The 15,954-nt window shown below is 31.0% G+C and overlaps 1 protein-coding gene and 1 pseudogene across 1 annotated transcript; both read left to right on the top strand.

Moving 5' to 3' along the window:
* Positions 1-723: 723 nt before the first annotated feature.
* LOC142618110 (patatin-like protein 2) lies at positions 724-3,909 on the top strand. Its single transcript, XM_075791104.1, has 7 exons — positions 724-994; positions 1,165-1,346; positions 1,494-1,683; positions 1,848-2,009; positions 2,162-2,464; positions 3,099-3,271; positions 3,393-3,909. Exons 1-7 carry the CDS (start codon positions 863-865, stop codon positions 3,526-3,528), a joined length of 1,278 nt encoding a protein of 425 aa, XP_075647219.1. The 5' UTR covers positions 724-862; the 3' UTR covers positions 3,529-3,909.
* A 9,398-nt stretch (positions 3,910-13,307) lies between these two features.
* Positions 13,308-15,102, top strand: LOC142643970 (patatin-like protein 2; annotated as a pseudogene).
* The last annotated feature ends 852 nt before the right edge of the window (positions 15,103-15,954 follow it).

The raw sequence follows: 15,954 nt of genomic DNA, 5'->3' as shown, positions 1-15,954 counted from the left end.
ATCTCCCCAACATCATCATCATGTTGGGAAAATAATACTATTGTGAAAACTCCAATTGAGTCCTTAATATGACATAGGAGCTCTACTATATTATATTAATTTCTCAACTTCCTTTCTTTTTCTCTCTATGAACATTCTACTCACATGTATAATATCCAACACATCTTTTGGTTACTTGAGGTGCCGCCTTTTGCGAATCAAATTAACATGTAAAATGCAAAGTTTGATTCTTTTGTTATTCTTGAATGTTGCAGCCATTGTACGTAGCAAAAGCAAAGCTTGAGAATAATATTAAATTTAATTTTAGCCACTAGGTAGGGATTAACTTGGGGGTAGCCATTCATGAGTAACTTTGTTAGGCCTGTTGCCTAACCAGATCCGTATTGCCTTTATGGTCTAACCAAACTCATTCTTACCTACAATTCTTTTGTAGAGGTCTCACCTACAATTCTCACTTACAGTGACCATAGCCTAAATGGACAATTTTTGTGACAAAGTAAGAGGCAATGCTTGTAATTCACACGACCTTTCCAATCACTACATTGGTTTATGAATTTTCAGTATATATGTAAGTAAACAATATCAGAAAAGGTACAAGTTATTGGTCAAATTTGATACACTTTGATCCGAAGACTTTCTTTTAAGGCTTATGGCCCAATCCAATGAGGTGGCTGAATCTTTGGACAAGGAGATGACTGAGGAGTACTATAAATACACATACTTCCATGAAAATTAAGAAGACATACCAAGTCACATAACCCTCTCTTTTTAACTTCCTTAAAAGTTCATAGTTTCTCTAAAGCTCTTAAATCCTCTCTCTCTCTCTCTCTCTCTCTCTCTCCTTACCTGCATCTTTATCCCAATGGGCTCAACAAATGTACCACTACAACCTCCAACTTATGGAAACCTAATCACTGTTCTCAGCATTGATGGTGGTGGAATAAGAGGGGTTATCCCAGGAACTATCCTTAGTTTTTTAGAATCTGAACTTCAGGTAGAAAAATATATCATATATTAATCATACATGTTTCATGCCACAAACCTAAAGAAATTCAACACTTTTTTTCATTCACTAGTGAAGTTCTGCTTTGTTAAATCATTTATAAGGGTTCAACATGCAATCTTTCCAAGTACTTACTCTATATTTGCTTATGTATGCTGCAGAAACTGGATGGTGAAGATGCAAGAATAGCAGATTATTTTGATGTTATCTCAGGAACAAGCACAGGTGGTCTTGTCACTGCCATGCTAGCTGCTCCAGATGAAAATAACCGACCTGTCTTTGCTGCCAAGGATATCAAGGATTTCTACCTAAACCACTGCCCTGGTATCTTCCCACAGAACAGGTAAAAATTAGAGTATGAGATATAAAAATATCAATAATATATATATATATATATATATATATATATATATATATATATCTGTTTGATTATTGACTTGACCCCATTTGTTTTGGTTTTTAACATGATATTATATTTTCCAAATTGCAGTTTTCCAGTACTTCCTCATCTTATAAAGATTATCAAAGCTCTAGCTGGACCAAAGTATGATGGGAAATATCTGCATAACCTTGTTAAGGAAAAACTAGGACATACAAAATTGGAAAAGACATTGACTAATGTTGTTATTCCAACATTTGACATCAAAACACTCCAGCCAACCATTTTTTCTAGCTATGAGGTTTGTCTTCCTCTCAATAAAATGGTTTTTTAAACCCAGTACTTTTTTTTCCTTTAATTTCCACAATATATGTAGGGGTTCAGATTAACCCTGGATAAGAAAGTGACTGCAAATGATGGAGCTAAATTGTACTAACATTTACTTTTATTTGGTCATGAAAACAGGCAAAGAAAAACCCAAGCATGAATGCCTTACTCTCAGATATTTGCATAGCAACCTCAGCTGCCCCAACTTATCTTCCAACTTATTACTTTGAAACTGTAGACCCCGAGGGGAATGTGAGAGAATTTAACCTTACAGATGGTGGTGTTGCTGCTAATAATCCGGTATATGTCTTTTTCAAGCTTCACATGACTCCTAATGATTCTTATAAATAATTAATCTCCTAATATTTTTTTTATTATAAACCTGTTTAAAAAAATAATAAATTTAATCATCTAACCGTTATTCTAATTTTACTAAATTGGTGCAATTTCAGGCTTTACTTGCCATTGGTGAAGTGACAAAACAGATCATGCGAAGAAATTCTGACTTCTTTCCAATAAAACCAATGGACTATGGAAGGTTTCTGGTGATATCATTAGGAACTGGCTCACAAAAAGCTGAAGGAAAATACAGGGCACAAAAGGCAGCTAAGTGGGGCCTGCTAGACTGGTTAACAAGTGGTGGTTCCACCCCAATTATTGATTTATTTTCTCACGCAAGTGCAGATATGGTTGATCTCCACCTCTCTGTGGTTTTTCAAGCCCTTCATTCTGAGAAAAATTACTTGCGGATTCAGGTACATATATATCATTGAGACCTTCCATAATCAAAAGAAATACATAAGAAAATACTACAACTATTACCAATTTTATTACCAAAAAAAAAAAAATTAATAACTTACTGTCAATGAATGCAATTAATGACACATCAATAATATAGTAATAAATAAATTTTTTAATTACTTTTTGGGTGAGACTAGGGGTTAGTACATAATTTATCACACAAATCCTATAAATCAATGTTCACCAATCAAGTTCTTCTACGGGCACAACAAAATTTCAACAAGTTGAGTGTCAATTCATCATAGGTCAAAATAAAATAAGATTATACACAGATCCACTACAACTAAAAATAAAGGTATCATAAAAATATTGTGAGATTTTTATTGTGTATTAAGATGTTCTCGTCATGGAATAAAAATTTTGATTTAAACATTTATCTATTATGTGTTGAGGTGACAATGATCACATTTATTATTACGACATTAGTGTGAAACGTTTATAGTATAATTAATAAAAACTTTGATATTTTTCTTACATTTTATGTTTTGTATTTAAGAATTGACACATTGTTGTGCAAGTCTTATTATAAAAGTCAACAGTTCTTGTTCACATAATTAACATAGACAAGTTTGAATCAAAACAATGCAGGACGATACCTTGGTTGGGACAGTAACTTCTGTGGACGTGGCCACAACACAAAATTTGGATGATCTTGTGAAAGTTGGTGACGAGTTGCTAAAGAAACCAGTTGCTAGGGTGAACTTGGAAACAGGAGTTTATGAGGCTTCTAACCATGAAACTAATGAAGCTGCCCTCACAAGGTACTAAAAATAAATATATCTAACTGTTATTATATATATTCTACAATTTCTTTAAAAAAAAGTTTTATTTTTAGTTTTCACATTAAGTTAATGCAAAAGCATATAATTAATGCTGTTGCAGGTTTGCAAAATTACTCTCCCAAGAAAGGCACCTTCGCCATGCAAGGTCCCCCGCTGGACATGCTCATCAAGCCACCAGTGCTCATCAAGCCACCAGTGCTCACAAAACAAATGGTCTTAGTAGACTAAGCATATAATTCTTTTGCTAATATTGTGTTAAGGGTTGAGATTATATCTAATGCATCAATACACAGGACATATTAAAATGCGGACACATGTTTGTAACCCAACGTGTTTAATGTATTAATGCATTGGACATAAGCCTTGTCTTTATATTAAAGTGTTGTAACATCGAGGATAGGACACAAAAATCCCACCTTTTGATTCTTTAGTAGTATTGGTTTAATTTCTTTTCTTTTTTTTTGAGAAAAGTTTGAATAAAATGTTGAGTAAGATAACTTGACACTGACACAAATGTTTTTTTTTTTTTGTGTGGGTGATCTGTAACTGATAAATGAAAGCCAATGTAGCTTCCATGTATTCTTTTTGTTAATTCAAAAGTATTTTTTTTTAAATCTCGTTTCTTTAGTCAAATTTCTGAACACTTTAGTCTTTTGCTTTGTAGCACTATTTTTCTTGGCTCGTGCATGTAATTGTATATGGGTTACGACTGACGAGGAAAAAGAATACGAGAGAGCTTTCAATAAATGGTATTATGAACGAAGTTCCACAGTTGCGTGACCAAAAAAACAAAACTCCTGTCCTCGATTTCACCATTAGTGGTTGGAAATTGAAATAATCAACAATGACTTTAGTGATAATGAAATTTGTTGACTTAACCAGGAAAGTGACTTACTTAATAGATTAATCAACCTTTTAATAATATCACCAAATCCAGATATTTTCAAAACTAGTTGAATTTATGTAAGCGCGCGGTTAGCATTGAAAAACTGTTTCTAGTTTGTAGTTTGTAGTGAGCGTTAACAATACCCATTAATTATACATTCAATTTTTTGTCGTCAGAGCGTTATCCTTATCCATACCCATTGTACATTCAAGTTTGTGTATGAACATATATGGGCCATGAAATATTCAGAGAACTGTACGTGAACAGAACTCATTAGCCAACCATAACAATCAATACTGAGTTACATAATAATCCTGCATAATACGGTAATCGAGTGCATTAATTGGCTCTATTTAATGTTGTCAAATAAATACATCATAAAAGAATAGACTGCGTTGAGTTTATAATGAGGTTCATGTTAACGGTGTCTCTAGGCCAATTGTTAATAGGTCATACTAACATATGCTTTTAGTGCAATTGTTAATAAATTATAGTAAGAAAGTTTTGATATCATTGAAAAATATAAAAAACTGTCAACAACATTTATTGTTATTTTATTATTTTCCTAATAAAATGTTTCTGAAAATAATTCATAAACCAATGCTCTAACCAATACTCTTAGAGCATTAGTTAACATTTCACATTGTTTATAAACTATATTAAGAAAATTTTGACATCATTTTTATTAGAAATATAAAAAGTTATCAATAAAATTAATTATTTTATTATTTTCTCATAAAATAGTTCCTAAACCAATACCTTATAGCATTTTTTAACATTTCCATATAATCAAAGTGGGGGCATTACACTAGTGGAAGGTTTTTTTTTTTTTTTGTCAACTGAAATTAGTGTGCATTTGGGAATAAGTTGAATGAGTGGCTTATCTCCACTTTCAGCTTATTTTTGCTACTATTAATGGATTCCACCACACTTTTTGATACTATTAATAGGTCCTGCTATACTATTCAGCTTATTTTTTAACCTTGTTTCTACATTTTCAACAAAAAAATTTCAATTTCAACTAAATAAGTTGTTCCAAACGAACACTAAATGTGGTAGATGGTGATATTTCTATATGATGAATAAATAACTTTATCTCAAATATGACATAGACTATGCAAATTAGCTACTAGAAACTACATGATAAATAAAAGCTATGCAAATCAGCTACCAAAAACTACATGATACCCAAGTGAATGCAATTCCTTTCTTAATCCTACTTCATAGTGTGTGTGTGTGCACGTGTGTATGTATATTAATCTTTTTTTTAGTATATCTTTTTTATCCTCAACACACTTTTTTAAAATTTCAACGAAAGTAAGGACTTGCAACAACATTATGCTCATTGCTTGAGTAGGATAGTTTTTTTTTTTGCATCAAGAGTAAGGGAAAAGTATTCGATGCACCTGAAATACAATGACGTGTTGCTCATTCTTTTGAAAGTGCCTAATAATTACTCAAGAATAAGGGCATACTCTCTTTACTTAGTATATTATACAATTTTTTCTCATTTTTAGATATTTTGTCATCTCTAATGTTAAATTATCAATTGTCTTAAAAGCTTAATCTATTAGGAAAATGTAAATTTAATTATTTAACCATAATTATAATATTTCCCCTCACATGTGGCCCTAAACTTCTCCCCCCCCCCCCCTCTTAATAAGTGTGGCCCAATATGTGAGATTTTTAATATTTTAAATGGAAGGTAGAGTAAAACTAAATATCAAATTTATGATCTCTTACTTTGATACTATATTAAATTAACAATAGTCTCAAAAGCTTAAACTATTAATAAATGATGAATTTATTCATTTAACTATAATTCTAACATCAAATACCAGTCGGTTGCAAGAAAGTGTCTCTAGGTGGCACTTCCACACAAGATTAATTATAAAAATTATTATTGGTTTTTGAATGATTTCCTAATAATTAATAGGAACAAAGAAAAAAAATCCCAAACATGAGAAGAACATCAATTATTTACATGGTTCGACAATAACTTACGTCCACAAGTAATAGCAGATGAATTCACTATATCAAAAAGAGATTACTAAGTGTATACAAACTCAAATAGGACCCACAAATAATAAAATCTCTATAAGGCTCTCTCAAATTAATTCAAAGTCCCTTTTGGGATGACTCTTGGGTAAAGCCACCAAACCTTTATTTCAATTGTCTATTTAATTATAAGATTTTAATACCTATTTTTTTGGTGGTCAAAGTATATTTTCTTGGTGGGTAATGAATACTGAAAAAGTCAAATTAGAGTTTTTTGAGAGAGTTTTAACTTATGGTGTTCGCTCATGATGATAGCTCTTTATTATTAGACCAAGATACCAATCAGTTTTTGGTGTAGGCGGAGATTGAACCCCAGATCTCTTATACAACCATAAAAGACCATACCAGTTGAGTTAACTGAAACCCACAAGTCAAATTAGAGTTTTAGACTTTATCTTACATAATAAATCTACATATTATCTTATCAACTCCACATAATAAATCACAAGACTCACAAACTAAGCCTACAAGGCAACATCCACCACATTGCCATGCCTATCTATTCATCATAGATATAAAGTCCAACCTCTTACTGAGCCCCAACCATCAACATCATGAATGCTACATGACTTAGAAAAATCAATTACCAAGATTTTGCGAAGTTTTAAAAGAAAAATGATAGTTTAACCATAGAAAACAGTACTTCAAAAATCTAGAAACAAAGATCTTTATTTTATTTTATTTTAAGAGAAAAAATCTTAATTATGTTTGTGCGTGGATGGAGAGGTTCAGAATTTTAAAATAATAATAATAATAATAATAATAATAAAGATTGGTGAAGGAGAGAGAAAAAAAAATTAAGTCATGTTTGAAATTGAAAAGTTTTTTTTTTTATAAAAGGAAAACAGAAAAAAAGATTGATGATATAAATGCCATAAAATAAAACAAAATGTAAGCATTTATATATATATATATATATATATATATATATATAAAAGAACATGTGAGTAGTTGTCGGTTACTCCACTTGACATGAATATGATTGATAAGAACACTAAAATAGTCTAAAACTATACGTTTTAAGAACCATAAAGATTAATATATTTCATACCATTTTTTAAAAAATAAAATCTTGGTGACTTTTTGGGTGCACAGTCCTTAGTTAAGTGGTGCTTATCTTATAATTTTTTTAAATCTTTTGATTGTGAGTTTTAACTTGACTGTTTTGGAAGAGTTCAGAAGGTGTTGTAGTGCTGTCCTCCCCTTTAATAAAAATTTTCTGTTCATAAAAAAATAAAAAGATGCCAAGAGTATTGAACCTTTCATATGAGACAAATTTTCAATTCCTCTGCCTAATAATTCTTTTGGTGGAAGGGAAAAGTTTTTGACCCATGCGGAAATATCTCACCCTCTGAGACCTCCAAAATGACGTGTGTGATGGCTTTAGATTTTTAGGTAATGTTTGGATGAGGCAGAACACATCCACGTTTTGTGAAATTATGTTTTCAGCCTCTCTTTCTTTTTTTTTCTTGTTGCAGCATTTCAGCTTTTAAGAGTACAAAAGTTACTATTCACCTACTGAAGATACTATTTACCCATTATTTATGTACTTTCATGCACTATTCAATTATTTTTTCATTAAAAATAAGTTTTACGGTACTATTTATATATTTAAAAATTATTTTGTTACAATATTTTAATTTTTAGTTTTCAGCTGTATCCAAACGGACCCTTAGAATAATTAGGACATTTTTAGAATTTTTTATAGAATCAAGATTTAAGATTGTGATTATTGATAGAAAATCAAACAAAAGAGCATGAGTTATTTTATTTGTGATGGAGCAGATACTTATTTGATGGAATAGCATGGTGTACTTTATTTTTATTTTTTTTTTAATGATGACCTAACTTTGACTTTTTTATTTGTTCGTACGTTGATAAGCCATTCTACTCCTATAGTAAAGACTAAAGAGTAAATACTATTGGATTTTTGAAATTTAGACCGGACCGTTCCGTCCGACTCGGTTAACTGATAACCACCTCTTAAGACGATTCATTTAACCCCAAAACCCGCTATACACAAAAAAACATAGTAAACTGTTCGAACCGTGGTTGAACCATCCGGGTTGGGAACCGTGGCCAGGTCTCACGGGTCAAGCCGAAGCTGGAAAAAAATAAGAAAAAGGAGCGTTGTGCCATATTCTCTGTTGAACTTTGTCTTTTTAACTCTCATCCTCACCCAAAATCCGACAATGCAGTCCCAAAATACACTAAGTCCACAAAATAAAAGAGAAATGAAAAGCACAAATCTTATCTTTACCCCCTTCTTCTGCGTTTTCCAATTTTTCCTTCTTCTCCATTCTTATGGGTTTTTTCTTCTTGCTTCTTTGGCGTTTCCTTTTTTCTTCTGTCACTGGGGCCCAAAACTAAAAGAAATTAAGTCTAAGATATTTTCTTTTCCAATAAAGTTGTCACCAATATGGCAGACACTACCTCTTCCCCATGAAATAGTTGGACATGTGGCCACGCTTCCACCATTCATTTGCTTTTAAATTTTTTTAAACTTTTTTCATTTAATTGCATTATTTATTGGTACATATTCGTATATTAAATTCATGTACTGTGCTTCTCAACAACTATTTATGTACTGTTATTTTCAAATTAGGATTTATATTATAAATTAAATAAATAGGTATAATATTACATAAATTTATAAAAAAAAAGTGTATAATATTATACATATTTACATAAAAATATATAACGTTGTAGAAATTCATTTTGTTTATAATATAAATATATCTTATCTTTATAGTATAATGTAAACTAATAATTTTTTTATTATTATTGTTTTTAACAATTAATAATAATATTCTGTTGATTTTTAAAACAACATAATGAAAGTTATAATATAAAAAATACATTTAAATGATGGTCTTTACATTTATTTGAATTATTTTAGTCAGTTTTTTATTTATACTAATTTATTATATTTATCTATATTTTAAATAACTATTAAATTAATTATGACATAATCATAATTCGACCTCGGTTCAATCTCGGTCTGACCTCAAAAACTTTAAACATCTTCCTTTTTCGGTTCTTTGAACGGTCCAAGTTTCAAAACCATGATACTGAATCGGTTGGGGTTGAAATCAATCTTTGACATGGTCAAAAACTAAAAATTATATATAATTTTTTTTTGTTTCGACCCTTAAATTAAATTTTGAACATTCTAACCCTAAATTTTGTTTAATCCCAATTGAAATAAGTTTGAATATAATTATTTTAATGTTATTTTCACAATAATTTTACAATAAAAGTTAAGTGGCAACTTTTAATTGGTTTTTATCTAAACCCTAAAGGACATCACTTTTTTATATATCTTTAACAACTTACCACATAAATTCTATTATGAAAATATTTTATAGTAACTAGTTGTACTCTTAAAACTGCTGCTTCATTTTTATAAATAAATAAATAAATCCTCTCTCCAGGCTCTAGTTTACTTTGCCAATGGCCACAGAATAAAGTTTTTTTCTTCCACGTTTCTTATTCATTAGCAAAAAAATTACACAACTTTTAACACACAAAAATTAAGACACTATTGACCCCTAAAAAAAAATCCTGAGCTGATGGTATATATGAGACTTGTACAGTTGTACTCTTCTCCCCTATGTACTTTTTTCTTTTTCTTCTTCTTCTTCTTTTAGGGTCTGGTGGCAGAAATGAGCAAGAGACTTGACTTTCACTTGAAAAAAAGTAGGATTTCTACCAGTCAACGTAGATAGTGATTGATACCAATTATTCTATAATCTATAGGACTAGTTTGTAATTTTCTTTTATTTATGGGTATTTATTTCTTTCCACCCAGGAGTCAGGGGACTATTAAATGTGGACCTTTCAATGACAGGGAGCAGCAACATAAAAATTCGCTGGTTAAAATTCTGGAATAGAGTTTGATTCTCCTTTGATATATACAATTTCAATTTTTTTTTTTTTTTTTAAAAGACACTTAAAAGAGAGCCTGTCATATTCCACAAATTTGTTTAGAGGGTAAATTTTTAACATCTTTGAATATAATATCCTTTGCATTTTTGCAATCAAATTGAACTAATTAAAGATTTCCAATTTAAAAGCTTGGAATTTTGAAATACATAAAACAACATCTAGAATTTCTTATTGATTGTACTATGATTTTGTTGCGCAACATTTTATAAACCTAATTGGAAATAAATAACTTGTTCTTTAGACACCAAAAAAAAAAATTGTTTAAGAATACTTCTATATCCAAGATCAGAGGCATCAATTTCGACAGTTTACCACTAGTGTCTTTAGAATGAACTATTATTTGATGCCAAGTGTTTTTAGATGTTTAATGCATTTCACTTGCATGCTAAGTGTCATTCCATTTAGTTTTGTATCAGTTGTATTTACATTCAAATTCATGCCTAAACTTAGAAAATGTAAAAAGCTTAATTTGTATTTATTATATTTCTATGTGATACTATGAAGGTATACAATATATTATTTATTTAAACAAAAAAGCTACATAGATACACATACAATTGTAGTTATTTTTAATAATTGCACTCACGAATATACAAGAATTATTAGCTATTTTTTTTTATACAAAATAGAATTTTTACTCTAACCTAATCTAAGTGTATATGTGTGTGAAATTACCTTTTAGAGACATGAATCCAAGTCCTTGCCTTCGACACCCCACAAGCATTTATACTTGTGGAGCGCTTGTAGGGTGACCACCGCATAAAGGGTGCACGGCGGTAGAATTATTAGCTGGTAAATGTATATGTTTGAGATGTAATTATTAAGAACTCTCATATTATATATTGTAATATTGTGCTCTTTCAACTCACATTTCTAGTGGGTCTTACTAATTAAATTTATTGCGAGTCCACTGTGTATGTAAGAAAATGAAATATCATGTCATCGTACTCCCTAAGAAGCTAATAATATTTGAACGTTTGAGACTAATTTGAGTTTAGATTCCCTATACATGTGGGATGGGCTTATAATAAGATGTTAAAATTTGTTTAGGACGGGATCTCTTTAAATTTTCTTTACCAAATGTTGTCATCATGCTTATTCCTAATGTGATAAGGTCTAACAGGAATGATATTATCAATTTTCATACTTAATTTGTTCCCTCTAAAAACATAAATTAATCTTCTTCCCACCTTGCTAGTAAACTGCAAATAATTGATTTAAAAATATTGCAGCAATACAAATATTAGTTAATACTAGATTGGAAATGCAGCAAGTCAAATACTGCCATAGAAAATTCTAAACAGGTGGTGCAAAATCAATGTTCCAGCTGTCAAGAAAAAACTTAATAAACTCTCAACATGAACTACTTACGCTTAGAATAATGGTTAAATGATTTAATTCACCATTTTCCTAATAATTTAAGTTTTAGAGACAAGTCGCATGATTTCATGCTGCAGTTCTTTCATTAATCTCTACTGCAATTTGTTTTTTTTTTTTTTTCTTTTTTCATTAATCTCTACTGAAGGTCCTAGAAATGATCAAGTTTTGAAAACAAAGCAGCCAATAAAATGATCAAGTTTTTACATTTCTCTTATTGAGCGCTTGAAATTGAATGGTACACATATGTTGAATTGTTGAATTCTAACAAGTACTCAGTTACTAGAATTGCCTTTGCATGTTATCCTCTGATAATGGATATAATATTATTCACATTTAAAATTTCATATGCCCTTTCTTCACGTTTGTTTTAGCCAAAGAGAAAAGGAAGCATAACCTAGACAACTCTCACAAAAGTTTGACTATGTCAACTGGGAAATTTACCAAAACTAAGTATCGTAGCTATAAGACTAGCTTCTTTTCCTTTTTGACAGAACAATCAAATCTTTTAAGAATGAATAACCATGCATGTCGGATTTGCAAAATGGTATAGATACATAGGGTCAATAATTCAACACGATTTGAAGACAAAATGCACAAGGCCAATAGAATTATTAAGTTTTTCACATTTCCTTTAAGCATTAGATGTAATTGAATTGTACACATTTGTTTGAATATTGAATTTAGATAAGTACCCCAAATGACTTTTAAATGAGATGATCAACGGTTGGGTCTTGGGTGTATTCTCGTTATTGAAATCCTAAATTGAGTAATGATGATAATAATGAGTGGTTAATATAATATAGTTGAACTTATAGTTATACCTTGAGTCAAGTGGGTCTCTAAAAAATAACTACTCAAAAAGTTTCCTTAAAGTGTTTTATCTCCCCCACATCACCATCATGTTGGGAAAATAATACTTATGAAACTCCAATTGAGTCCAATGTGTTTATCTCCACAACATCATCATCATGTTTGGAAGATAATACTGTTGGAAAAACTCCAATTGAGTCCTTAATATGACATAGGAGCTCTACTATATTATATTAATTTCTCAACTTCCTTTCTTTTTCTCTATATGAACATTCTAATCACACGTATATATCTAACACATCTTTGATTACTTGAGCCGCCTTTTGCAAATCAAATTAACATGTAAAATGCAAAGTTTGATTCTTTTGTTATTCTTGAATGTTGCAGCCATTGTACGTAGCAAATTAAAGCAAAGCTTGAGAATAATATTAAATTTAATTTTAGCCACTAGGTAGGGATTAACTTCATTCTTACCTACAATTCTTTTGAAGTGGTCTCACCTACAATTCTCACTTACAGTGACCATAGCCTAAAGGGACAATTTTTGTGACAAAGTAAGAGGCAAATTCACCCTAACTTTCCAATCATTACATTGGTTTATGAATTTTCAGTATATATATACGTAAACAATATCAGAAAAGGTACAAGTTATTGGTCAAATTTGAAACACTTTGATCCGATGACTTTCTTTTAAGGCTTATGGCCCAATCCAACGACGCGGTTGAATCTTTGGACAAGGAGATGACTGAGGAGTACTATAAATACATTTACTTCCATGAAAAGAAGACATATTAAGTCACAGAATCCTCTCTTTTTAAATTCCTTTTTAGTTCATAGTTTCTCTAAAGCTCTTAAATCCTCTCTCTCTCTCTCTCTCTCTCTCTCCTTACCTGCATCTTTATCCCAATGGGCTCAACTAATGTACCACTATAACGTCCAACTTATGGAAACCTAATCACTGTTCTCAGCATTGATGGTGGTGGAATAAGAGGGGTTATCCCAGGAACTATCCTTAGTTTTTTAGAATATGAACTTCAGGTAGAAAAATTTATTATATATTAATCATACATGTTTCTTGCCACAATCCTAAAGAAATTCAACACTTTTTTTCATTCACTAGTGAAGTTCTGCTCTGTTAAATCATTTATAAGGGTTCAACATGCAATCTTTCCAAGTACTTACTCTATATTTGCTTATGTATGGTGCAGAAACTGGATGGTGAAGGTGCAAGAATAGCAGATTATTTTGATGTTATCTCAGGAACAAGCACAGGTCGGTTATTTTCATCTGGAGCAGCTAGCATATGCTAGCTGCTCCAGATGAAAATAACCAACCTGTCTTTGCTGCCAAGGATATCAAGGATTTCTACCAAAACCACTGCCCTCATATCTTCCCACAGAACAGGTAAAAATTAGAGTATGAGATATAAAAATATCAATAATATATATATACACACATGTTTAATTATTGACTTGACCCCATTTGTTTTGGTTTTTAACATGATATTATTTTTTTCCAAATTGCAGCTGTCCAGTACTTCCTCATCTTACAAAGATTATCAAAGCTCTAGCTGGACCAAAGTATGATGGGAAATATCTGCATAACCTTGTTAAGGAAAAACTAGGACGTACAAATTAAAATTGGAAAAGACATTGACTAATGTTGTTATTCCAACATTTGACATCAAAACACTCCAGCCAACCATTTTTTCTAGCTATGAGGTTTGTCTCTCAAATGTTGTTAAAAATGGTTTTTTAACCCAGTACTTTTTTTTTTCCTTTAATTTCCACAATATATGTAGTGGTTCAGATTAACCGTGGATAAGAAAGTGACTGCAAATGATGGAGCTGAATTGAACTAACATTTACTTTGATTTGGTCATGAAAACAGGTAAAGAACAACCCAAGCATGAATGCCTTACTCTCAGATATTTGCATGGCAACCTCAGCTGCCCCAACTTATCTTCCAACTTATTACTTTGAAACTGTAGACCCCGAGGGGAATGTGAGAGAATTTAACCTTACAGATGGTGGTGTTGCTGCTAATAATCCGGTATGTGTCTTTTTCAAGCTTCACATGACTCCTAATGATTATTATATATAATTAATCTCCTAATATTTTTTTTATTATAAACCTGTTTAAAAAAATAATAAATTTAATCCTCTAGCCGTTATCCTAATATTACTAAATTGGTGCAATTTCAGGCTTTACTTGCCATTGGTGAAGTGACAAAGCAGATCATTTGAGGAAGTTCTGACTTCTTTCCAATAAAACCAATGAACTATAGAAGGTTTCTGGTGATATCAATAGGAACTAGCTCACAAAAAGCCAAAGGAAAATACAGGGCACACAAGGCAGCTAAGTGGGGCCTGCTAGACTGGTTAACAAGTGGTGGTTCCACCCCAATTATTGATGTATTTTCTCACGCAGGTGCAGATATGGTTGATGTCCACCTCTCTGTGGTTTTTCAAGCCCTTCATTCTAAGAAAAATTACCTGCGGATTCAGATACATATATATCATTCAGACCTTCCATAATCAAAAGAAATACATAAGAAAATGCTACAACTATTACCAATTTTATTTAGAAAAAAAAATTAATAACTTACTATCAATGAATGCAATTAATGACACATCAATAATATTGTAATAAATAAATTTTTTAATTACTTTTTGGTTGAGACTAGAGGTTAGTACATATTTTATCACACAAATCCTATAAAAATGATGGTCACCAATCGAGTCTATCTACAGGCACAACAAAATTTCACAACATTTTCTCCACAAGTTGAGTGTCAATTCATCATAAAAATAAAGGTATCATAAAAATATTATGAGATTTTTATTGTGTATTGAGACTTTCTTGTCATGAAATAAAAATTGATTTAAACATTTATTTATTATGTGTTGAAGTGACAATGATCACATTTATTATTACGACATTAGTTGGAAACATATATAGTAAAATTAATAAAAACTTTGATATTTTTTTTACATTCTATGTTTTGTATGTAAGAATTGACACATTGTTATGCAAGTCTTATTATAAAAGTCATAAGTTCTTGTTCACATAATTAACATAGACAAGTTTGAATCAAAACAATGCAGGACGATACCTTGGTTGGGACAGTAACTTCTGTGGACGTGGCCACAAAACAAAATTTGGATGATCTTGTGAAAGTTGGTGAAGAGTTGCTAAAGAAACCAGTTGCTAGGGTGAACTTGGAGACAGGAGTTTATGAGGCTTCTAACCATGAAACTAATGAAGCTGCCCTCACAAGGTACTAAAAATAAATATATATTCTACAATTTCTACAATTTCTTTAGAAAAAAGTTTTGTGTTTAGTTTTGACATTAAGCTAATGCAGAAGCATATAATTAATGTTGTTGCAGGTTTGCAAAATTACTCTCCCAAGAAAGGCATCTTCGCCATGCAAAGTACCCCGCTGGACATGCTCATGAAGCCACCAATACTCACAAAACAGATGGTCTTAGTAGACTAAGCATATAATTCTTTTGCTAATATTGTGTTAAGGGTTGAGATTATATCTAATGCATTAATACACAGGACATATAAAAAT

The sequence above is a fragment of the Castanea sativa genome, chromosome 1, assembly GCF_040712315.1.
Source record: "Castanea sativa cultivar Marrone di Chiusa Pesio chromosome 1, ASM4071231v1".
NCBI classification, from domain to species: domain Eukaryota; kingdom Viridiplantae; phylum Streptophyta; class Magnoliopsida; order Fagales; family Fagaceae; genus Castanea; species Castanea sativa.
This window is presented reverse-complemented; position numbering and strand designations above follow the sequence as displayed.

Bases quoted from the DNA above. Each gene is read 5' to 3' on its own strand.
- LOC142618110 (XM_075791104.1), top strand. From the start codon at position 863: ATGGGCTCAACAAATGTACCACTACAACCTCCAACTTATGGAAACCTA. The intron at 995-1,164 runs GTAGAAAAATAT...TGTATGCTGCAG, and splicing joins TTTTAGAATCTGAACTTCAG to AAACTGGATGGTGAAGATGC. The intron at 3,272-3,392 runs GTACTAAAAATA...ATGCTGTTGCAG, and splicing joins AATGAAGCTGCCCTCACAAG to GTTTGCAAAATTACTCTCCC.